The sequence below is a fragment of the Pelodiscus sinensis genome, chromosome 18 (assembly GCF_049634645.1).
Source record: "Pelodiscus sinensis isolate JC-2024 chromosome 18, ASM4963464v1, whole genome shotgun sequence".
Taxonomy (NCBI): Eukaryota; Metazoa; Chordata; order Testudines; family Trionychidae; genus Pelodiscus; species Pelodiscus sinensis.
The window spans coordinates 31,873,915-31,896,434 of NC_134728.1; the positions used below are offsets into that span (position 1 = coordinate 31,873,915).

Here is a 22,520-nt window from a genome sequence, read left to right on the forward strand (position 1 = left end):
AGTAAGTTGTTATGAGCTGAGAGGGAAGGTCCTTTTGTGGACTGAGATCTGGTTAAAACACAGGAAACAAAGGGTAGGAATAAAGAGTCAGTTTTCAGAGTGGAGAGAGGTAGCTAGTGGGGTCCCCCAAGGGTCTGTCCTGGGACGCATCCCATTCAATATATTTATAAATGATCTAGAAAAAGGGGTACATAGTGAGGTGGAAAAATTTGCAGATGATCCCAAACTGCTCAAGAGAGTTCAGACCAAAGCAGACTGGGAAGAGCTTCAAAAAGATCTCACCAAACTAAGTGACTGGGCAACAAACAGGCAAATGAAATTTAATGGTGATAAATCATAGACTCCTAGAGCTGGAAGAGACCTCAGGAGTCATCAAGTCCAGCCCCCTGCTCTAGGCAGGACCAATCCCAACTAAATCAACCCAGCCAGGGCTTTGTCAAACCGAGACTTAAACACCTCTAGGGATGGAGACTCCACCAGCACCCTAGGTAACCCATTCCAGTGCTTCACCACTCTCCTAGTGAAATAGTTTTTCCTAATATCCAACCTGGACCTCTCCCACTGCAACTTGAGCCCATTGCTCCTTGTTCTGCCATCTGTCACTACTGAGAACAGCCTCTCTCCATCCTCTTTGGAACCTCCCTTCAGGAAGCTGAAGGCTGCTCTCAAATCCCCCCTCACTCTTCACTTCTGCAGACTAAACAGACCCAAGTCCCTCAGCCTCTCCTCACAGGTCATGCGCTCCAGACCCCTAATTATTTTGGTTGCCCTCCGCTGGACCCTCTCCAATGCGTCCACATCCTTTCTATAGTGGGGAGCCCAGAACTGGACACAATACTGCAGTTGTGGTTTCACCAGAGCTGAATAAAGGGGAATGATGACATCTCTGGATCTGCTGGCAATGCTCCTCCTAATGCACCCTAATATGCCATTAGCCTTCTTGGCTACAAGGGCGCCCTGTTGACTCATATCCAGCTTCTCATCCACTGTAACCCCCAGGTCCTTTTCTGCAGAACTACTACTTAGCCATTTGGTCCCCAGCCTGTAACAATACTTGGGATTCTTCCCTCCCAAGTGCTGGACTCTGCACTTGTCCTTGTGGAACCTCATCAGATTTCTTTTGGCCCAATCCTCTAATCTGTCCAGGTCACTCTGGACCCTATCCCTGCCCTCCAGCGTATCTACCTCTCCCCCTAGTTTAGTGTCATCTGCAAACGTGCTGCGGATGCAATCCATCCGCTAGAAACCGACCGCCAACCTGACATTGTCATTGATCACTACCCATTGGGCCTGACAGTCTAGCCAGCTTTCTATCCATCTTACAGTCCATTCATCCAATCCACATTCCCTTAACTTGCTGGCAAGAATATTGTGGGAGACCGTATCAAAAGCTTTGCTAAAGTTAAGGTCTATCACATTCACTGACTTTCCCACGTCCACAGAGCCAGTTACCTCATCATAGAAGCTAATCAGATTGGTCAGGCAGGACTTGCCCTTCATGAATCCATGTTGACTATTCCTGATCACTGTCCCCTCTTCTAGGTGCTTCAAAATGGATTCCTTGAGGATCCCCTCCATGATTTTTCCAGGGACTGAGGTAAGGCTGACTGGTCTGTAGTTCCCAGGATTGTCCTTCTTCCTTTTTTTAAAGATGGGCACTACATTTGCCTTTTTGCAATCATCTGGGATCTCTCCAGTTCTCCATTGAAGGAGCCCCCCAGCATCCCTGCATTCTGGGCCCCCCCAAATCTTTCTTATGTCCCCAGGGTGCCAGGTGCATCCATCACCAAAATGGTGGTGGCAGCTGTCCCCTGGCGGGGGGGTGGGGGGGTGGCTCGAACCCTCGACCTCTGGCAATGACATTTGCCAACTCCCTCAGTACCCTCGGATGCATTGAATCCGGGCCCATGGATTTGAGTATGTTTAGCTTTTCTAAATAGTTCCTAACTTGTTCTTTCCCTACCAAGGGCTGTCCACCTCCTTCCCATACTGCGTTGCCTGGTGCATTAGTCTGGGAGCTGACCTTATCCGTGAAGACAGAGGCAAAGAAAGCATTGAGTACGTCAGCTTTCCCCACATCATCTGTCACTAGGTTATCTCCCTCATCCAGTAAGGGCCCCACACCCTCTCTGATCACCCTCTTATTGCTAACATGCCTATGGAAACCTTTCTTGTTACCTTTCACATCCCTTGCCAGCTGCAATTCCAGTTGCATTTTTGCCTTCCTGATAACTCCCCTGCATTCTCGAGCAATTTATTTATACTCCACCCTAGTCATCTGTCCAAGTTTCCACTTCTTTTAAGCCTCCTTTTTGTATTTAAGCTCACCAAGGATTTCCCCGGTAAGCCAATCTGGTCACCTACCATATTTGCTTTTCTTACTGCGCATCAGGATGGTTTCTTCCTGTGCCTTTAATAAGGCTTCTTTAAAATACTGCCAGCTCTCCTGGACTCCTGTCCCCTTCATGTTAGCATCCCAGGGGATCCTGCCCATCAATTCTCTGAGGGAGTCAAAGTCTGCTTTTCTGAAGTCCAGGGTGTGTATTTTGCTACTCTCCTTTCTTCCTTTGGTCAGGATCCTGAAATCTACCATCTCATGATCACTGCTTCCCAGGCTGTCACCCACCTCTACTTCCCCTACTAGTTCCTCCCTGTTTGTGAGCTGCAGGTCAAGCTGCGCATGGCCCCTGGTCGGTTCCTTCAGCACTTGTGCCAAGAAGTTATCCCCAACATTCTGCAAAAACGTCCTAGATTGTCTGTGTGCTGCCGTATTGGTCTCCCAACAGATGTCAGGGTGATTAAAGTCCCCCACGAGAACCAGGGCCTGTGATCTGGAAGCTTCTCTCAGTTGTCTGAAGAAAGTCTCATCTACCTCATCCACCTGATGCGGTGGTCTATAGCAGACACCAACCACAGCATCACCCCTGTTGTTTCCACCTCTAAACTTAGCCCATAGACTCTCAACAGTCTTTTCTCCCTCTAAATACTGGAGCTTCGAGCGATCATACTGCTCTCTGACACACATTGCAACTCCTCCTGCTTTTCTCCCCCGCCTGTCCTTCCTGAACAGTTTATACCCTTCTGTGACAGTGCTCCAGTCATCCCACCAAGTCTCCGTTATTCCAATCAAATCATAGTTCTTCAACTGGGCCAGGGCTTCTAATTCTTCCTGTTTGTTTCCCAGGCTTCTTGCATTGGTGTACAAACACCTTAATAACCAGTTGATCGCCCTGCCTTCTCCATCCAAATCAGGGGTCCTCCGTTGTTGCTCGTTCCTCCTTGTGATTCTTCCCGGTGTCCGACTTCCTCACTTACCTCAGGGCTTTGGTCACTGTCCCCCAATGAACCTAGTTTAAAGCCCTCCTCACTAGGTATGCAAGCCTGTCTGCGAAGATGCTCTTTCCTCTCTTCGTTAGGTGGATCCCATCTCTTCCTAACAATCCTTGTGCCCAGAAGAGAGTCCCATGGTCGAAGAAACCAAAGCCCTCTCTCCGACACCACCTGCACAGCCATGCATTTACTTCCTCAATTCGACGATGCCTACCCGGACCTTTTCCTTCAACCGGAAGGATGGACGAGAACACCACTTGCGCTTCAGGTTCCTTGATCCTTCTTCCCAGCGCTACATCATCTGCTGTGACCTGCTCAAGGTCATTCTTGGCCGTATCGCTAGTTCCTACATGGAGAAGCAGGAAGGGCTTGCGATCCAAATGTTTAATCACTTTCAGAAGACTCTCAGTCACATCCTGAATGCGAGCTCACAGTAAGCAGCACACTTCTCGAGATTGCAGGTCTGGACGGCAGATGGATGGCTCAGTCCCTCTCAGGAGGGAGTCCTTGACCACCACCCGTTGTCTTCTTTTGGGGGGGTGGTCGTGGAACCCCCATCCCTAGGACTGCGCATCCCATGCCTTCCGGTAAATGGTGTTCCCTTCTGATTTCTTCCCTGAGAGATTCCTGCCAAAGCATTTTCCACCACAGTGCCTGTGGAGAGAGCCTGAAAGCGGTTCCTTATCTCTACAGGTATGGGGGACACTTGAGTTGGCCTTCTTCTCCTTCTAGAGGTTACATGCTGCCAGTTTTCTTCCTTGTCCTGTACTGCCCTGACTGGCTCTTCAGCCTGGCGTGCCTGCAGGATTAAATGCTGCCTTCTATCGAGGAAGTCTTCATCCTCTCTGACAGAACGTAGGGTCAATACTTGGGCCTCCAGTCCTCTCATTTTTTCTTTCAAAATGGCAACCAGCTTGCACTTAGTGCAGATGAAATCCCTTCTTCCGGGAGGAAGACAAACATGGCACATATTGTGCAGGTAACAACAGCAGAGCTATCACCATCCATACCTGCCTTCCTTCTGAGAGATTCCTCAGATGTTATTAAATGCCTCCTTGAAGGGCAGGAGTGTAGTGAAAAGATGTTAAAGAATGGTGAATGTATCTCGACCCCTTCCCAACTCCCTCTCCAAACTCCCTATTAGCAGCTCCTGGTTGCAAGCTCCCTGATCGCTGACTCACTCCTTTATAAAGCCCTGGACTGCATGATAGCCCCTACCCCTTATTAAGGCTCAACCAATGAGCAGAGGCTTCTAGATTGCAAACCCTGATTAGAAGCTCACAGCTTCCACCTGCCAGCCACAGCACTCACTCCGTGGGGCGGGGGGGAGGAGGGGGAGAAGGGGAAAAGAAAGAAACAAAAAACCAGCCAAACGCAAGCTCAGCACACAGCAAGAAAACCCCAAACACAAACACACACTACACAGACAGCCACTTCCCTCAAGGATCCTGTATTAGCTTCCTCCTTTATCTGGAGAACTCCCTCTCCAATGTAAATGTACAGTAATGCACATTGGAAAACATAATCCCAACTGTACATACAATATGATGGGGACTACTTTGGCTCCAGCTACTCACAAGAGAGATCTTGGAGTCATTGTGGATAGTTCTCTGAAAACATCCACTCAGTGTACGGCAGTAGTCAAAAAAGCAAACAGAATGTTAGGAATCATTAAAAAATGGACAGAGAATGAGACAAAGAATATCTTATTGCCTCTATATAAAACCATGGTACGCCCACATCTCGAATACTGCGTACAGATGTGGCATTGGAAAAGATTCAGAAAAGGGCAACAAAATGATTAGGCATTTGGATCAGGGCTATATAAAGAGAAATGAAAAAACTGGGACTTTTCAGCTTAGAAAAGAGGAGACAAAGGGGGTTATGATAGAGGTCTATAAAATCATGACTGGTGTGGAAAAAGTGAATAAGGAAGAGTTATTTACTTGTTCCCATAATATAAGAACTAAGGGTCACCAAATGAAATGAATAGGTAGTAGGTTTAAAACAAACAGAAGGAAGTTTTTCGTCACGCAGTGCACAGTCAATCTGTGGAACTCCTTGCCAGAGGATGTTGTGAAGACCAGGACTTTAAAAGGGTTCAAAAAAGAACTAGATAAATTCGTGGAGGTCAGACCCCTCCATGTCTATTAGCTAGGATGGGGAATGGTGTCCCTGGTCTCTGTTTGTCAGAGGCTGTAAATGGATGACAGGGGAGGGATCATGTGATGATTGCCTGTTCTGTTCATTCCCCCTGGGACACCTGGCATTGGCCACTGTGGGCAGACAGGACACGGGGCTAGAGGGACCTTTGGTCCGACCCCGTCTGGCCCTTCTGATGTTCTATCGGAGGCGCTGAGCACCAATGAGTTCAGCTGCAGCTAGGAATGTGCAGCTTCTGCGCATCAGGCCTCTAGTGTCCCAGGCTGGACCCTGCAAAAGGAGGCGCACACAGGCAGTGCCTACCTGCTAAATCGCTGAGCCGTGACATTCCCAACATCACCCAGAGAGTGGAGAAGACAGGGAGGGAATCCAGTTCCCCATTCTACAGCCTTTCTTCCCACCATCCACTGCTCATCCCTAGCGCCCTCCAGCTCCTCGTCTGGATGAGGGGGGCCTAGAGACAACGGCTCCTTTTCGGCTCGCCCCGCACACTGCCCGACGCGGGCCCTGGGGAGAGGCAGTCGGTGGCCACGCAGCCTCTTCTGGCATTTCCTGGCTCCCAGGAGCTGGGCTGGGAGAGCCTAACCCCACCTGAGCAGTGTGGGGTCTGCAGCCCGGGACTGGATCTGCTGGTGGTTAAGCACAAGGCCGCTGGCGCTGCGCTGCCACTCTCAGCAGGGATGCCCCGGACTGCTCGGCATCGCGCTCGCCAGGCAGTTTTAGCAGGGGGCGGGGGAGGCAGCTGGGCTTTGGCCGCTCGCTGGGGTAGTTCTGGGGGGCAGGTGGCTCCCTCGGCACTCGTTGCCTTATGAACAGACTGACAGCGCCGCGCGGGTCTGCCCGGCCCCTCGGCTGCCCCAAGCCAGACCCAGGGCAGGGACTCCTCAGGTTAGCGCAGGCTCAGAGCTTGTGACAGGAGGGGGCTGGGACCCACCCACCCACGTCCAGCGACCGCCACGCGGGGTCCCCCAGGCGGGTTCGACAGCGTGACACACCTGACACCAGCGCACTGAGCTGGGACAGGGGCTGAGGGCGGGTGAGGGGCTGAGGGCGGGACGGGCTGAGGGCAGCAGAGGGGCTGAGGGCGGGACAGGGGCTGAGGGCAGCAGAGGGGCTGAGGGCAGGACGGGCTGAGGGCAGCAGAGGGGCTGAGGGCGGGACGGGTTGAGGGCAGCAGAGGGGCTGAGGGCAGGACAGGGGCTGAGGGCTGCAGAGGGGCTGAGGGCGGGACGGGTTGAGGGCAGCAGAGGGGCTGAGGGCGGGACAGGGGCTGAGGGCAGCAGAGGGGCTGAGGGCAGGACGGGCTGAGGGCAGCAGAGGGGCTGAGGGCAGGACAGGGGCTGAGGGCTGCAGAGGGGCTGAGGGCGGGACGGGTTGAGGGCAGCAGAGGGGCTGAGGGCAGGACGGGTTGAGGGCAGCAGAGGGGCTGAGGGCAGGACAGGGGCTGAGGGCAGCAGAGGGGCTGAGGGCAGCAGAGGGGCTGAGGGCAGGACAGGGGCTGAGGGCAGCAGAGGGGCTGAGGGCGGGACAGGGGCTGAGGGCAGCAGAGGGGCTGAGGGCAGGACAGGGGCTGAGGGCAGCAGAGGGGCTGAGGGCGGGACAGGGGCTGAGGGCAGCAGAGGGGCTGAGGGCAGGACAGGGGCTGAGGGCAGCAGAGGGGCTGAGGGCGGGACAGGGGCTGAGGGCAGGACGGGTTGAGGGCAGCAGAGGGGCTGAGGGCGGGACAGGGGCTGAGGGCAGCAGAGGGGCTGAGGGCGGGACAGGGGTTGAGGGCAGCAGAGGGGCTGAGGGCGGGACAGGGGTTGAGGGCAGCAGAGGGGCTGAGGGCGGGACAGGGGTTGAGGGCAGCAGAGGGGCTGAGGGCGGGACGGGCTGAGGGCAGCAGAGGGGCTGAGGGCGGGACGGGCTGAGGGCAGCAGAGGGGCTGAGGGCGGGACAGGGGCTGAGGGCAGCAGAGGGGCTGAGGGCGGGACAGGTTGAGGGCAGCAGAGGGGCTGAGGGCGGGACGGGCTGAGGGCAGCAGAGGGGCTGAGGGCGGGACAGGGGCTGAGGGCAGCAGAGGGGCTGAGGGCGGGACAGGTTGAGGGCAGCAGAGGGGCTGAGGGCGGGACGGGCTGAGGGCAGCAGAGGGGCTGAGGGCGGGACGGGCTGAGGGCAGCAGAGGGGCTGAGGGCGGGACAGGCTGAGGGCAGCAGAGGGGCTGAGGGCGGGACAGGAGGGCTGAGGGCAGCAGAGGGGCTGAGGGCGGGACGGGCTGAGGGCAGCAGAGGGGCTGAGGGCGGGACAGGAGGGCTGAGGGCAGCAGAGGGGCTGAGGGCGGGACGGGCTGAGGGCAGCAGAGGGGCTGAGGGCGGGACGGGCTGAGGGCAGCAGAGGGGCTGAGGGCGGGACAGGGGCTGAGGGCAGCAGAGGGGCTGAGGGCGGGACAGGGGCTGAGGGCTGCAGAGGGGCTGAGGGCGGGACGGGCTGAGGGCAGCAGAGGGGCTGAGGGCGGGACGGGTTGAGGGCAGCAGAGGGGCTGAGGGCGGGACAGGGGCTGAGGGTGGGACAGGGGCTGAGGGCGGGTGAGGGGCTGAGGGCGGGACAGGGGCTGAGGGCGGGACGGGTTGAGGGCAGCAGAGGGGCTGAGGGCAGGACGGGCTGAGGGCAGCAGAGGGGCTGAGGGCGGGACGGGCTGAGGGCAGCAGAGGGGCTGAGGGCGGGACAGGGGCTGAGGGCAGCAGAGGGGCTGAGGGCGGGACAGGTTGAGGGCAGCAGAGGGGCTGAGGGCGGGACGGGCTGAGGGCAGCAGAGGGGCTGAGGGCGGGACGGGCTGAGGGCAGCAGAGGGGCTGAGGGCGGGACAGGAGGGCTGAGGGCAGCAGAGGGGCTGAGGGCGGGACGGGCTGAGGGCAGCAGAGGGGCTGAGGGCGGGACGGGCTGAGGGCAGCAGAGGGGCTGAGGGCGGGACAGGGGCTGAGGGCAGCAGAGGGGCTGAGGGCGGGACAGGGGCTGAGGGCAGCAGAGGGGCTGAGGGCGGGACGGGCTGAGGGCAGCAGAGGGGCTGAGGGCGGGACGGGTTGAGGGCAGCAGAGGGGCTGAGGGCGGGACAGGGGCTGAGGGTGGGACAGGGGCTGAGGGCGGGTGAGGGGCTGAGGGCGGGACAGGGGCTGAGGGCGGGACGGGTTGAGGGCAGCAGAGGGGCTGAGGGCAGGACGGGCTGAGGGCAGCAGAGGGGCTGAGGGCGGGACGGGCTGAGGGCAGCAGAGGGGCTGAGGGCGGGACAGGGGCTGAGGGCAGCAGAGGGGCTGAGGGCGGGACAGGTTGAGGGCAGCAGAGGGGCTGAGGGCGGGACGGGCTGAGGGCAGCAGAGGGGCTGAGGGCGGGACGGGCTGAGGGCAGCAGAGGGGCTGAGGGCAGCAGAGGGGCTGAGGGCGGGACAGGCTGAGGGTTGGCAGCAGCAGTATAAACCCCCGATTTATACTTACGAATTTATTGTGGTCAAAGATGTTGATGACGACGACCGGGGTCTCTGTCTTCAGCTCCTCTCGCTTCCCATCAATCACCAGCTGGTCGTACACAAGCAGCTCGTTCCACAAGGGGCTCAGCGTTTCCTCCAGGGTCTGCGCGGAGAGCGGCCGGGTGAATGCAGCTCCTGGTCTCCTGCAGCTCGGCCCAACGGCCGGGACGGAACCAGCGCGAGGGCGAGCGGGACTACGGCGCACCCCTCCCCCAGTGCCGCCTGGGCATCGCCGGGACCTTTGGGCGATGGCCACGAGGGCTCCCTGGGCAGCAGCCAGCTCCTGAGACCACGGCTGGGCTCAGCTAAGCAGAGGGCCTGGCAGGCACAAGGAACAGGGCCGGGACCAGCAGAGCATGGGCGAAGCCCACGTTCCCGGAGGCGTGGAACTAGCAGGCTGCGGGAAGACGGGGGACGCTAGGCTCCACTCTGGTCACTTGGCAGCTTGCAGCCAGGTCAATAGCCCCATTGGGTGGCCAAGCCAAGGCGTCTGAGCCACGAGCCCCGCGCCCAAGAGAGCCCCTCCGGGACAGGACTGTGAGGGGATCTGAGGCCATGGGGCTGCCTCCACCGCCCGAGTCAGACAGCTGGAGCGTCTCCCCTGCCCAGAGTGAGCGACCTGGCCAGGACAGTGGGGCAGAGGGCCCAGGGAGCCCTTACCCGGGTGGTCTGGCACTGAGTCGAAAACACCACCCTGGCAAAGGGGTCGGAAAGCCCATTGTCGTCAGCCGGCAGGATCCCCCGCGCCTGGTACAGGTGAGCGCGCAGCTGGAAGTAGCTGAAGTCTGAGGAGGGAAAGAGCAACTCACTGGCTGCTCGGAGCTCGGCGCTGGTTTGCCAGTAGCCCGCCCGGGAGAGCGGCTCGGCAGGCCCCGAGGGGGGAGGCGGCCCCGGGAGGGAGAGCTGCCCGGCAGGCCCCGAGGGGGGAGGCGGCCCCGGGGGGGAGAGCTGCCCGGCAGGCCCCGAGGGGGGAGGCGGCCCCGGGAGGGAGAGCTGCCCGGCGGGCCCCGAGGGGGGGGGGGGAGGTGGCCCCGGGAGGGAGAGCTGCCCGGCGGGCCCCGAGGGGGGAGGCGGCCCTGGGAGGGAGAGCTGCCCCGCAGGCCCCGAGGGGAGGGAGGCGGCCCCGGGAGGGAGAGCTGCCCGGCGGGCCCCGAGGGGGGGGAGGCGGCCCCGGGAGGGAGAGCTGCCCGGCGGGCCCCGAGGGGGGGGAGGCGGCCCCGGGAGGGAGAGCTGCCCGGCAGGCCCCGAGGGGGGGAGGCGGCCCCGGGGGGGAGAGCTGCCCGGCAGGCCCCGAGGGGGGGAGGCGGCCCCGGGAGGGAGAGCTGCCCGGCAGGCCCCGAGGGGGGGAGGCGGCCCCGGGAGGGAGAGCTGCCCGGCAGGCCCCGAGGGGGGAGGCGGCCCCGGGAGGGAGAGCTGCCCGGCGGGCCCCGAGGGGGGAGGTGGCCCCGAGGGGGGAGAGCTGCCCGGCAGGCCCCGAGGGGGGAGGCGGCCCTGGGAGGGAGAGCTGCCCGGCAGGCCCCGAGGGGGGAGGCGGCCCCGGGAGGGAGAGCTGCCCGGCAGGCCCCGAGGGGGGAGGCGGCCCCGGGAGGGAGAGCTGCCCGGCAGGCCCCGAGGGGGGAGGCGGCCCCGGGAGGGAGAGCTGCCCGGCGGGCCCCGAGGGGGGAGGCGGCCCCGGGAGGGAGAGCTGCCCGGCGGGCCCCGAGGGGGGAGGCGGCCCCGGGAGGGAGAGCTGCCCGGCAGGCCCCGAGGGGGGGGGGGGTGGCCCCGGGAGGGAGAGCTGCCCGGCAGGCCCCGAGGGGGGGGGGGGTGGCCCCGGGAGGGAGAGCTGCCCGGCAGGCCCCGAGGGGGGGAGGCGGCCCCGGGAGGGAGAGCTGCCCGGCGGGCCCCGAGGGGGGAGGCGGCCCCGGGAGGGAGAGCTGCCCGGCAGGCCCCGAGGGGGGGGGGGTGGCCCCGGGAGGGAGAGCTGCCCGGCAGGCCCCGAGGGGGGGGGGGGTGGCCCCGGGAGGGAGAGCTGCCCGGCAGGCCCCGAGGGGGGGAGGCGGCCCTGGGAGGGAGAGCTGCCCGGCAGGCCCCGAGGGGGGAGGCGGCCCCGGGAGGGAGAGCTGCCCGGCAGGCCCCGAGGGGGGAGGCGGCCCCGGGAGGGAGAGCTGCCCGGCGGGCCCCGAGGGGGGAGGCGGCCCCGGGAGGGAGAGCTGCCCGGCAGGCCCCGAGGGGGGGAGGCGGCCCCGGGAGGGAGAGCTGCCCGGCAGGCCCCGAGGGGGGAGGCGGCCCCGGGAGGGAGAGCTGCCCGGCGGGCCCCGAGGGGGGAGGCGGCCCCGGGAGGGAGAGCTGCCCGGCGGGCCCCGAGGGGGGAGGCGGCCCTGGGAGGGAGAGCTGCCCGGCAGGCCCCGAGGGGGGGGGGGTGGCCCCGGGAGGGAGAGCTGCCCGGCGGGCCCCGAGGGGGGAGGCGGCCCCGGGAGGGAGAGCTGCCCGGCAGGCCCCGAGGGGGGGGGGGGTGGCCCCGGGAGGGAGAGCTGCCCGGCAGGCCCCGAGGGGGGAGGCGGCCCCGGGAGGGAGAGCTGCCCGGCGGGCCCCGAGGGGGGAGGCGGCCCTGGGAGGGAGAGCTGCCCGGCAGGCCCCGAGGGGGGGGGGGGTGGCCCCGGGAGGGAGAGCTGCCCGGCAGGCCCCGAGGGGGGAGGCGGCCCCGGGAGGGAGAGCTGCCCGGCGGGCCCCGAGGGGGGAGGCGGCCCCGGGAGGGAGAGCTGCCCGGCAGGCCCCGAGGGGGGGGGTGGCCCCGGGAGGGAGAGCTGCCCGGCAGGCCCTGAGGGGGGAGGCGGCCCCGGGAGGGAGAGCTGCCCGGCAGGCCCCGAGGGGGGAGGCGGCCCCGGGAGGGAGAGCTGCCCGGCAGGCCCCGAGGGGGGGAGGTGGCCCCGGGAGGGAGAGCTGCCCGGCAGGCCCCGAGGGGGGAGGCGGCCCCGGGAGGGAGAGCTGCCCGGCAGGCCCCGAGGGGGGAGGCGGCCCTGGGAGGGAGAGCTGCCCGGCGGGCCCCGAGGGGGGAGGTGGCCCTGGGAGGGAGAGCTGCCCGGCGGGCCCCGAGGGGGGAGGCGGCCCCGGGAGGGAGAGCTGCCCGGCAGGCCCCGAGGGGGGAGGCGGCCCCGGGAGGGAGAGCTGCCCGGCAGGCCCCGAGGGGGGGAGGTGGCCCCGGGAGGGAGAGCTGCCCGGCAGGCCCCGAGGGGGGAGGCGGCCCCGGGAGGGAGAGCTGCCCGGCAGGCCCCGAGGGGGGAGGCGGCCCTGGGAGGGCAGGGGCAGGGGCAGTGCGTGTACAGGTGTCTGCTGAAGCACTTTGGGTCAGCATGGCTCAGAGGTGGGCTCTGGGGTGAGGACTCGTGCGCCAGGGCCTTTGGGGAGCGATCTGCATGAACAGCACCAGGGCTCAGCAGACAGGGAATTCCTGGGCAGGGCTTGGACAGGTCAGACCCCGGGGCCCCGCCAGTGAGGTCACAGGGCCCCCTTCTCCCGGGGGGGGGGGGTTCCCCAGACATTCTGCTAGAACTTTAAAGCCCAGAGACACACTCTGCTCTGCCCCCCTGTCACGTTATTGGATTGTGAGGGGAGCAGCCGGGTCACGGCTGCACCCGGAGGGGCGTTCGCCCCAAGAGTGGTACACAGGGGCCATGCGCGGGGTCAGACAAGACCCTACTTTCTTCTGATTGTGGATCTGCTCTGCGTACGTCTGTGTAATGTCGGGGGTGGAGTAGGGGGATGGAGACTGGGCGTCTCTCTGAACGTGCTTGAGTAACGGGCCAGGAATGTTTGCCCATGGAGCTCTGGGGAACAATGGGCCTCTGAAGGCCACAGACACACCTGGCCACCGGCCATGTGACTCCCTCCATGGTTAGGGTTAGGGTTAGGAGGGGGAGGGGGAGGGGGAGGATGCGGGTGGCAGGGCCGTGCCCTGGGGAAGGGGAGGGGGAGGGGGAGGATGTGGGCGGCAGGGCCATGCCCTGGGGAGGGGGAGGATGCGGGTGGCAGGGCCGTGCCCTGGGGAGGGGGAGGGGGAGGATGCGGGTGGCAGGGCTGTGCCCTGGGGAGGGGGAGGGGGAGGATGCGGGTGGCAGGGCCGTGCCCTGGGGAGGGGGAGGAGGAGGATGCGGGTGGCAGGGCCGTGCCCTGGGGAGGGGGAGGATGCAGGCGGCAGGGCCGCGCCCTGGGGAAGGGGAAGGGGAGGGGGAGGGGGAGGATGTGGGCGGCAGGGCCGTGCCCTGGGGAGGGGAAGGGGGAGGATGTGGGCGGCAGGGCCGTGCCCTGGGGAAGGGGAGCGGGAGGATGCGGGTGGCAGGGCCGTGCCCTGGGGAGGGGGAGCGGGAGGATGCGGGTGGCAGGGCCGTGCCCTGGGGAGGGGGAGGGGGAGGATGCGGGCGGCAGGGCCGTGCCCTGGGGAGGGGGAGGGGGAGGATGCGGGCAGCAGGGCCGTGCCCGGGGGAGGGGGAGGATGCGGGCGGCAGGGCCGTGCCCGGGGAGGGGGAGGGGGAGGATGCGAGTGGCAGGGCCGTGCCCAGGGGAAGGGGAGGGGGAGGATGTGGGTGGCAGGGCCGTGCCCGGGGGAGGGGGAGCGGGAGGATGTGGGCGGCAGGGCCGTGCGCAGGCAGGACTCATTCAGCTCGCTGCCCCGGCTCTCACTTTAGCCACCCATGGGCGGTCGAGTGGCGGGTGCAATGAGGGTGGCCTGTGCTCACCGTCCCTGCTGAGCCGGCTGGGTGGCAGATGTGCTGGGAGCCGGGCCGTCGCCTGGCCCCGCTCATAGACGGGCTTGAACTCCTCGGGCAGCTCCGCCGTGCTGTTCTTCACGTACTTGGTCACCCCCAGCCACAGGTAGATCTCCAGTTTTGCAAAGATCTCTCCAGGGCGCGAGCCTGGGACCTTGGGGAGCAGAATGTTGGTGTCACTGCACAGCCAGGCCCCGCGGAGATCCAGCACCGCGCCTGGCACCGCACTCCGGGCAGGACAGGCAGCGGGCGCCGCGGCACCAATGCACCAGCCAGATGGGCCGTTTCTTGGGAAACTCCACAAATGCTACGTCCCGGAGCAGAACAGCCCATGAAACAAAACTGAAAATATTTTATTTTCATAAAAGGCAAAATCAGAAGAAAATGTTTCGATTTTTTCATCATATTAACAAAGTAGGCTTTTCAAAACAATCAAACCATTTGGTTCTGCAAATGCCCAGATGCTCCCCAGGCTTTGTGCTGGTTTCTCTAAGCAAAACAACCGCCCTGGGGGAGGAGAGGCTTTTCCCCAGAGCAGGGCGCACTGGTCTGGCCTGGGACTGAAATGAGCAGTGAGCTCGCTGTGCAGCTAGACTGCTGGGCTCCTAGTCTTGCCAAGTCTCTCCGACCCCGAGCCACCCCCGGGAGCTGGGGAAGGGCGAGCGCAGAGGAACGGGGGGGGGGGGGTTTCACACACGCGCTACCTTCAGAAAGACAGTCTGGATCTTCGCGCAGTCCTTGCCTTTCTCCTCCTCCACCACCGAGTAGAGGACGTGCTGGGCAGGGATCCGCGTGTACGCCACTCGCTTGTTGTTACTGAACATCCAGAGCAGGACGTCGGGGAGCGTGCACTGGGGCTGCGTGAGATGGACAAGGCGGCGTCTCAGAGCCCAGCTCAGGGAGGGAAGAGATACGATCCAACCCTGCTTCCACCAGAGTTCATGGCAAAGCTCCCCTGCTGAGTGCCTGGCCCGTCCGGCGCCCCATCACCCGCTGGGTGCTTCGCGGGGGCTTTTGGGCCTCGCTGTAGGGACCTTTGGGAACTCTGGGGTCCACGCGAGCTGGCTTGGGCAGCGCGGTGGCACAGCTACTGCCTGGCGTGCGACACTGAACGCAGCTGTACTGGGCTCTCGGCACGGCACAGCCTGGCAGGCTGGAAAGTTCCCTGGCCTGCTGCTTGTTTGTCAGTCGGCATCTCTGGACTCTCCAGCCCGTTCTCACCGACGGACTCTCAGGAGACTAAGCAGTGGGGCGAGGACCCTCGAGTCCCCGGGCGACTGGGGCATGGAGCCTGCGGAGCATGAGCCGGGGGCCGGGACAGCACTCTCCTGCCACCCAGTGCGGAAGGGGGGCAGACCAGCTTGCACACATCCCCTCTGCCTACCTGCTCAGCGGCCGGAGCTGCTTTGCCCGTGCTGGGGTTGGCAGGTCTGGGACCCAGTGCTGGGGCATCGCAGAGCGAAGGCAGGCGAACGGGACTTAGCCCCGCTCGACTAAGGGGCACTGTAAGTGACGCTGCCCGGCTAGCAGCAGGAGTGGTGCCAGCTGGGGATGTTAAGGACCAGTCGACTAGCCGATAAGCGTTTGCTTGCCAGACAGTCTGTCGACTGGTCGATTCCCCCCCACCCCAGCTGCCCCTATGAGACAGAGGCAGCGAAGGGGGGAGGGTACTTCAAAGGGGCGGCGCCGCACAGTTGAGTCGGGGATAAGTTGCTCAGTGGCTGCCTCTGAAACGCCGCCACCGCGCGGGGTCAGCTGAGGACTCCCCAGTTGACCCTGGGCTCTGAGCGGCATTTTCCCAGAACCTGGGGTCAGCTGGGGAGTCCCCCGACCTGGGCTCCGTGGCTCTGAAATGCACAAGAGCTCCCACTGGGACTCGTGTACATTTCAAAGCAGGCGCCCGCGCGCGGCCGGAGTCAGCAGGATCCCGCTGGCCCCGCGGGGGCTGTACGCGGAGGTCCGCATCCTCCTCGGAGCCCTGTGGACGTGCCTGTCGACTAGCTGACGCAGTGGGGTACAGTCCATGCGCAGGGCACTGTGCTTGGGCTGGGGCGACCCCACTGGCTCTGTCTGTGAGCATGGCCCAGCGGGGTCGCCCCGAGGCCCCCGGGTCACACACCAGGGCCCAAGCGGCTCTCACCAGAGAGGGAAAGGGCTGAGCAAAGGGGTGGTTGGGGAAGTCAGTCTTGGCTGGGAAAGCAGGGAGAGAAGAGACTGAGCTGCGTATTGGGCATTGGGGGCCTGTGGACCCCCCCAAGGGTCTGAGGCTGCCTGACCCTTCGCTTCGATGCCCACATGGAACCCGGGCCGGCTGCACCTCGCAGGAGCAGTACACGCCCCCATTCGACTGGCTGGCGGACGGGTGCAGGGCCGGGGTACCGACGCGCCACCACACCCCGGATGGAGCACTGGTGGGGACGCAGGCGCGAGCGGGACTTTCCCAGCGCGTGGTGGGAACCGGGGCCAGGGACGCTGCTGGGCCCAGGTCAGGCTCCCAGCTACGAAGGAGCATCCAGGCTGGGTTCTCCCCGGCCTCAGGAATTACGTCTGCAAAGTGAGTCAAACTGCGCCATGGGGAAGCTGTGACTGCAAGGCCCAGCCGCCTGCTCACTGTGAATTGACAGCTCAGGACTCCCAGAAGGTGCCCAGCACAGACCAGGCCTGGAGGGGGGTCCCCGAGCAGGCCCTGCGGCCAAAGGGCAGGGGGCCGTGTCCGACAGCAGCATTACAGGTCGGCTGGGGAGCACTAGGCTCTGCTCACAAATCACAGCAGATCCGCTATTTCCCCACCACTTAGAGCAGGCATGTCCAAAGTCCGGCCCGCGGGCCAATTGCGGCCCGTGTTCCGATTTAATACGGCCCCCGCTTCCTCCCCCTCTCCTGGCTCCCCAGCACTCTTTTGAACTGGCATGCCCAGCGCGCCGCTTCCAGCTGTGCCGCCGCTGCCCATGGCCTCCGCGGTCCTAGAGCCTACTCTTTAGGGCATGTCCGCAGCCCTGCTCCCCCGCTCGGCTGCGGGTTCGCCCTGCTCCCGGGCCGCCATGAGGCCGGCGTGCCCTGCGCTCTCCACCCGCCTCCGACCCTGCGGGCCCTCCGCCTTGGGGCTGAGAGTGCGGGGACGGCCCTCACGCATGTTCACTTCTTCAAATCTGGCCCTCTTTGAAAAAAGTTTGGACACCCCTGACTTAGAGCCATCTGTTCTACCATCCTCTCACGCACCCCGCACCGTGCGGCTGGCAGGGCTGCCGGCGATCAGGGTCTTCTGCCAGGCGTGGACGGGCCACGTGGCTGCCTGCCCAGGGCGCGCCAGGGCTGTTCGCTAGTGCTCGCAGGCAAGCCAATGCAGGGGGCCGCCTGGGGAGAGCCGTGTGAAGGGATCCAGCACGCTCTGCCCCTCCCCAGCAGGCTGGGGGGCAGCTACTCGGGGGCAGGCATGAGCCGCCTCCAGCAGCCTGGTGTGTCGGGCACTGACCCCACGCTCACAGCGGGGGCTTGCATCAGACAAAGGATTCAGAGGCCACCTGCGGAGAGAGCCCAGCCCCCCACGAGGAGCCCAGCCCTGCATGACTGCGCAGACGCGGGGGTCGCCCGCCGCCGGGCAGCACGGTACCTCTTTAGCCAAGGCGCGCAGCTTGGCCAGGATCCGCTTGGCCTCAGCCACCTTCTCCTTCACGCTGGCGCGAGTCAGCCGCCTCCTCACGCGCAAGCCCTGCCTGGCGCACAGGAGCTGCACAGAGAGCGCCCGTCACACGCCAGCCACCCGCCCGCGCCTCCGGCCTCTCCGCCCTCCCGCCCCCGGCCTCTCCGCCCTCCCGCGCCTCCGGCCTCTCCACCCTCCCGCGCCCCCCGGCCTCTCCGCCCTCCCACCGCCGGCCTCTCCGCCCTCCCGCGCCCCCCGGCCTCTCCGCCCTCCCGCCCCCGGCTGCCCCGCCCTCCCGCGCCCCCCGGCTGTCCCGCCCTCCCGCGCCCCCCAGCCTGCCCCGCCCTCCCGTGCCCCCCGGCCTCTCCACCCTCATGCCCCCCAGCCTGCCCCGCCCTCCCGCGCCCCCGGCCTCTCCGCCCTCCCGCCCCCCGGCCTCTCCGCCCTCGTGCCCCCCAGCCTGCCCCGCCCTCCCGCCCCCCGGCCTCTCCGCCCTCGTGCCCCCCAGCCTGCCCCGCCCTCCCGCCCCCCGGCCTCTCCGCCCTCGTGCCCCCCAGCCTGCCCCGCCCTCCCGCCCCCCGGCCTCTCCGCCCTCGTGCCCCCCGGCCTGCCCCGCCCTCCTGCGCCCCCTGGCCTCTCCACCCTCCCGCTCCCCAGCCTGCCCCGCCCTCCCGCACCCCCAGCGTCTCCGCCCTCCTGCAGCCCCCGGCCTGCCCCGCCCTCCCGACTCCAGCACAGGATGCACAGGCCCCGCAACACCCCACTTTGAGCCCGGCCCCACACGGCCCCGCCATACCCTGCCCTGATCCTGACCCCGTCACACCCCACCCTGAGCCCCGCCCCACACGGCTCCGCCATACCCCGCCCTGAGCCTGACCCCGTCACACCCCACCTGAGCCCCGCCCCACACGGCCCCGTCACACCCCACCCTGAGCCCCGCCCCACATGGCCCTGTCACACCCCACCCTGAGCCCCGCCCCACACGGCTCCGCCATACCCCGCCCTGAGCCTGACCCCGTCACGCCCCACCCTGAGCCCCGCCCCACACGGCCCCGTCACACCCCGCCCAGCCCCGCATGCCCCTGGCTGACTGGGGCAGCACAGTGAAAAGCAGCGCGGGTTCGGGGGCTGCGTTTCCAGGGCGGTTCGGGGGTGCCGAGGCAGCACATTGGTGCAGGGCTCCGTGCTGCGCCCCAAGCTGCTCTCCGGGGCAGCGCCCACCCAGTCCCCCCTCTCAGCCCGACAGGCCCCACCCCACTTACAATGTTGTGGGCCAGTGATTTCTGCCGGCATCTGTCCAGGGTGTTGGGACGGGGCATGGCTTTCTTCTCCGCGTTCAGCGAATACTGCCTGGGCGGAGAGAGCCAGGGTCACGTCCCCGTCGGGCGGGGGGAGGGTTGAAGAGGAGTCCCCCCCGCAGGAGGGGCTCCAATCGCAGGCCGGCCGCCCAGCTCAGCCCCGAGCGCCTTCCCGCGATGGGCAGGTGGGTTCTGCGCGTCGCCCTGCAGCCTGTGCGGGGACCAGGCCAGGGACCAGGCCACGCCGCAGCCCTCAGACGCCCACGGGACTAGTGATGGGCCTTCCCCTTCCCCGGGGAGGGCGGGGGCTGTGGCAACACTGAGCCAAACCCATTTCAGAAGGGCCCAAGAGCAGGGACTCACTGACCGGCAGCCAGCGACAAGCTCCTCCAGCACCTGCTTGAGTCTGTCTTCTGCTTTGGACTTGGGCCTCCTCAGGAGCATCTCCACGTCGTCCAGCCCGCGGTCCTGGGAGACACGTGTGGGGTCAGCCCGTCCCTGGGACAGGCGCCTGCGTCCCACCCCCCAGAATCCCCGAGGAGGAGCCTGTGGCCAAGACACCCGAGCCCCGGGGGAGCCCCCCCGCCCCACGCTACGTTACCAGGCGTTCCGCCAGCTTGACAATCCAGTTGGAATTGTAGAGCCGCCAAGTGTGATCTTCCCAGGAGCTCCAGACGTACACGCAGGGCTTCTCGTGCAGCAGGGGCAGGCAGCTGTAAGAACTGCGGGCAGCGGGTGGGGCAGCTCACGGGATGGAAGCCTCAGAGCCACCCCAGCGCGCCAGTCGCCTCGGGACCCGCCCCGCTGCTGCCTCAGGGCGCTTCTCGGGGAAGCAAGCGGGCAGGACACCCGGCCAGGGCGCAGGGGCGCCAGCCCGGGGTAGAGCCGCGCACAGACAGTGGGAGACCCACGCTGAATCCCCCCAGCGGGCGCAGGGGCGCCAGCCCGGGGTAGAGCCACGCACAGACAGTGGGAGACCCACGCTGAATCCCCCCAGCGGGCGCAGGGGCGCCAGCCCGGGGTAGAGCCGCGCACAGACAGTGGGAGACCCACGCTGAATCCCCCCAGCGGGCGCAGGGGCGCCAGCCCGGGGTAGAGCCGCGCACAGACAGTGGGAGACCCACGCTGAATCCCCCCAGCGGGCGCAGGGGCGCCAGCCCGGGGTAGAGCCGCGCACAGACAGTGGGAGACCCACGCTGAATCCCCCCAGCGGGCGCAGGGGCCGATGCGGGCGCTCTCCGGCTCTCCCGGGACGCGGTTCCACGCAGGGCAGGTGGCGTCACTGGCCCAAACACGAGAGACGAGTGGCCAGGCACTCCCGAGAGGCGGGAGACCCATGCGCCGCCCCCCCCCCCCCCGGGATGCCAACGCACGGTGGAGGAAGGGAGCCTCCGTGGCACGAACCCAGCCCCTTCCCAGAGGGCGGGACCATGCTCAGAGCCCTCCTGCACTTCCGCAGACGGCCCAGGGGTGCTCCACCTCCTGGGATGGCGTTCGGAGGCAGGCTCCTCCGGTGCAGCAGGAGGCTGCGAAGTAGCCCCCCTCAGAGTCCCTGGGGAAAAGGGGAGCTCGGACTCCTGTCCGGACGCCCAAAGGGAGGCAGTGGCTGCGTGCCGGAAACACAGGCCCAGGGACCTGCTCCCCGGCAGACGGGCACCAAGTGAGCTCAGTGGGAGTCTTGGGGAGCCAAGAACTGGGGCGCAGGCGCTGGAGGAGCTGAAGTTCCCTGGTGAGCCTAGCTCAGCTCCCAGGGGCTAGAGGTGGAGCCCCCCGGGGGCCTCGCAGCTGGACCTCATCTCCCACAGTGGTTTGGCCAGGCTCTAGGCCTGAGCTTGTCTGGCCCCGGCACCCCAGCAAGGCGCCGAGGCAGGAGGTGGGCTCACCGCCAGGCGGGAGGCCGAGGCCCGGCACGCAGCGCTGGGGCCCAGCATTCTCTGCATGGCTGCGGGGCCACGCCGGAGGAGCCAGCGGGTTTGCTCTCAGCGAGGAAATGGAGCCTCCACGCAAGGGAGGAAGCTCAGTGGAGTCTCTGGCAGCCTAACCCCTCCCTCCCCACGGCCTCGGAGGCCAGCCGGGGGCAGCATGACTGAGTTCCTCCTGCTGTCTCTGACCCCCACCATCCCGCCCGGCGATTCCCGATCCCAAGATGCCCCACGGGCTGGTCCCCCCATCCCACCCCTTGGACTCTCCCACCCAGCACGAGATCCCAACTCCACAGTGTACCCAGCCCAGCACTTCTGCAGCCCTAGGCAGAACCACTTCCCCCCGGGGGCCTGCGGCCAGCGCCCCGGGGCCTAGGTCCCTGGCAGGGAGGGGCCCACTCCCTCCTGAGCCCCCAGGCCCTGGGAAGGGTGCACACCAGCGGGGCAAGCCGAGCCCTGGGAACGCCTGGCGGGAGAGGAAGAGGCAAAGGGGGCTCGTGTGACGGACTCGCCTGTCGTATTCGGTGGGCTCTGGCCGTTGGCTTTCCGTCACAGATCTGTTCTGCACCGTGGGGCCGGGGGCCCCCACCTCAGTGTCCCGCTCGTCGTCCGAGCTGGGGTCCAGCAAAGGCCGTTTGTCTTCGGGCCCGTCTCCTCTCTCCCCTTTCTTGGGCATCTTGGTCACAACCTCTTCCGCTTTCCCACAGTTCCCTTGCAAAGACATTGATGGTTCTTGCTTTCGCTGAGCCTGCCCTGGCCCCGAGCTGACAGACCCCCCCGTCCTGCCGCCCGCCCGTCAGCGAAGGGACGAGCACTGTCCCATGGTGCGTGCCAGCTGGACAGGCTGACGGCCAGACACTGCCCCAAGTCCTACCGGCTCACGCTGGCTACAGGGAGCCGTTCAGCCCGGCTAGACTCAGAAGGACCCCGCCAGGCTCAGCAGCTTCCCTTGCTTAGCCCTCCCAACCCTCTCCACGTGGGCAGGCGCATTGGCAGCTTCCTGGCACCAGCATCCACCTCCCACTCCCACTCGGGGCTTTCCAGAACAAGCCTTTTCCAGGGGTTCCTTCCCTGGAGCCCGCAGCTGCCTGGCCTCATCCCCGAGCACTGAGCCCCTTGGCCTCCTCTTCTGCCCCCATCTCGCTCTCCCCACTCCCAGGGATCTGCAGTCGCGAGTCCCTCCTGAAGAGGCCTGAGGCAGCCGGACGACCGCGAGGGCCCTGCACGGCCAGGCCAGGGCGTGAGTGTGGCTGGCGAGAAGCGGGCGGAGCTGAGGAACGCGCACACGTTGTGACGTGTAACTGGAGAGCACTCACCGATGGAGATCTCAAAATGGACGGGCTTGGAGCCTACGGAGGGGTCCATCATGGTCACCTCAAAGAAGGCAGCGAAGAGGAGGAATTCTTCCTTCCCTCCCAGGGCGTTCTAGACGGGGAGACAGGCCCACGCGCCAGGCTCCCGTCAGAACTACCCCCAGCAGAACAGCGTGGCTCTGGCCTAGGCTGACTCTCCGGGCCAGCACTCGGGACCTGCCCCTGGGATTCCGGGGCGGGAGCAGCCCACAGCTGAGGTCTCAGGTCCCCGGGCAGCAGGGGGCAGGAGGGGACCCGAAAGCGGGACCTCCATTTCCGCTGGGCTACGCTCACAGCCTGTGGCCTCCCCCAGGGCTGCACCACGCAAGGGGCCACAGGGGCTGAGCGCCAGGCCTTGGCGAAGGGGGCACTTAGCCCGGGGCTGCATGCTGGGCCCCGCGCGCTGCCATTTCCCCGGGCCCCTCCTGCAGGCTCCGCCCCTGCGGGTCCCATTGGCCGGGAATCGCAGCCAATGGGAGCGGTGCCTAGAACAGCCAGGCCACATGGAGCCACCAGTTTCTCCCCTTGAGAGCTGTGCCAGGTAAGTGCCCCAAGCCCCTGGCCCTTCCCCC

At 65.6% G+C, this 22,520-nt stretch overlaps 1 protein-coding gene across 2 annotated transcripts in view; it reads right to left on the bottom strand.

Annotated features, from left to right (window-relative positions):
* LOC102458767 (fer-1-like protein 4) overlaps window positions 1-22,520 on the bottom strand; it is a 107,016-nt gene that overhangs the window by 45,784 nt on the left and 38,712 nt on the right. For both annotated transcript variants that reach the window (XM_075901461.1, XM_075901460.1), the window contains exons 16-25: window positions 21,913-22,021; window positions 21,109-21,307; window positions 19,276-19,396; window positions 19,042-19,142; window positions 18,639-18,726; window positions 17,347-17,463; window positions 14,441-14,593; window positions 13,707-13,890; window positions 9,652-9,776; window positions 8,960-9,094 (exon numbers count right to left, since the gene is read on the bottom strand). In XM_075901461.1, coding sequence (XP_075757576.1) covers window positions 8,960-9,094; window positions 9,652-9,776; window positions 13,707-13,890; window positions 14,441-14,593; window positions 17,347-17,463; window positions 18,639-18,726; window positions 19,042-19,142; window positions 19,276-19,396; window positions 21,109-21,307; window positions 21,913-22,021 — 1,332 coding nt within the window. The remainder of the gene's footprint in view (window positions 1-8,959; window positions 9,095-9,651; window positions 9,777-13,706; window positions 13,891-14,440; window positions 14,594-17,346; window positions 17,464-18,638; window positions 18,727-19,041; window positions 19,143-19,275; window positions 19,397-21,108; window positions 21,308-21,912; window positions 22,022-22,520) is intronic.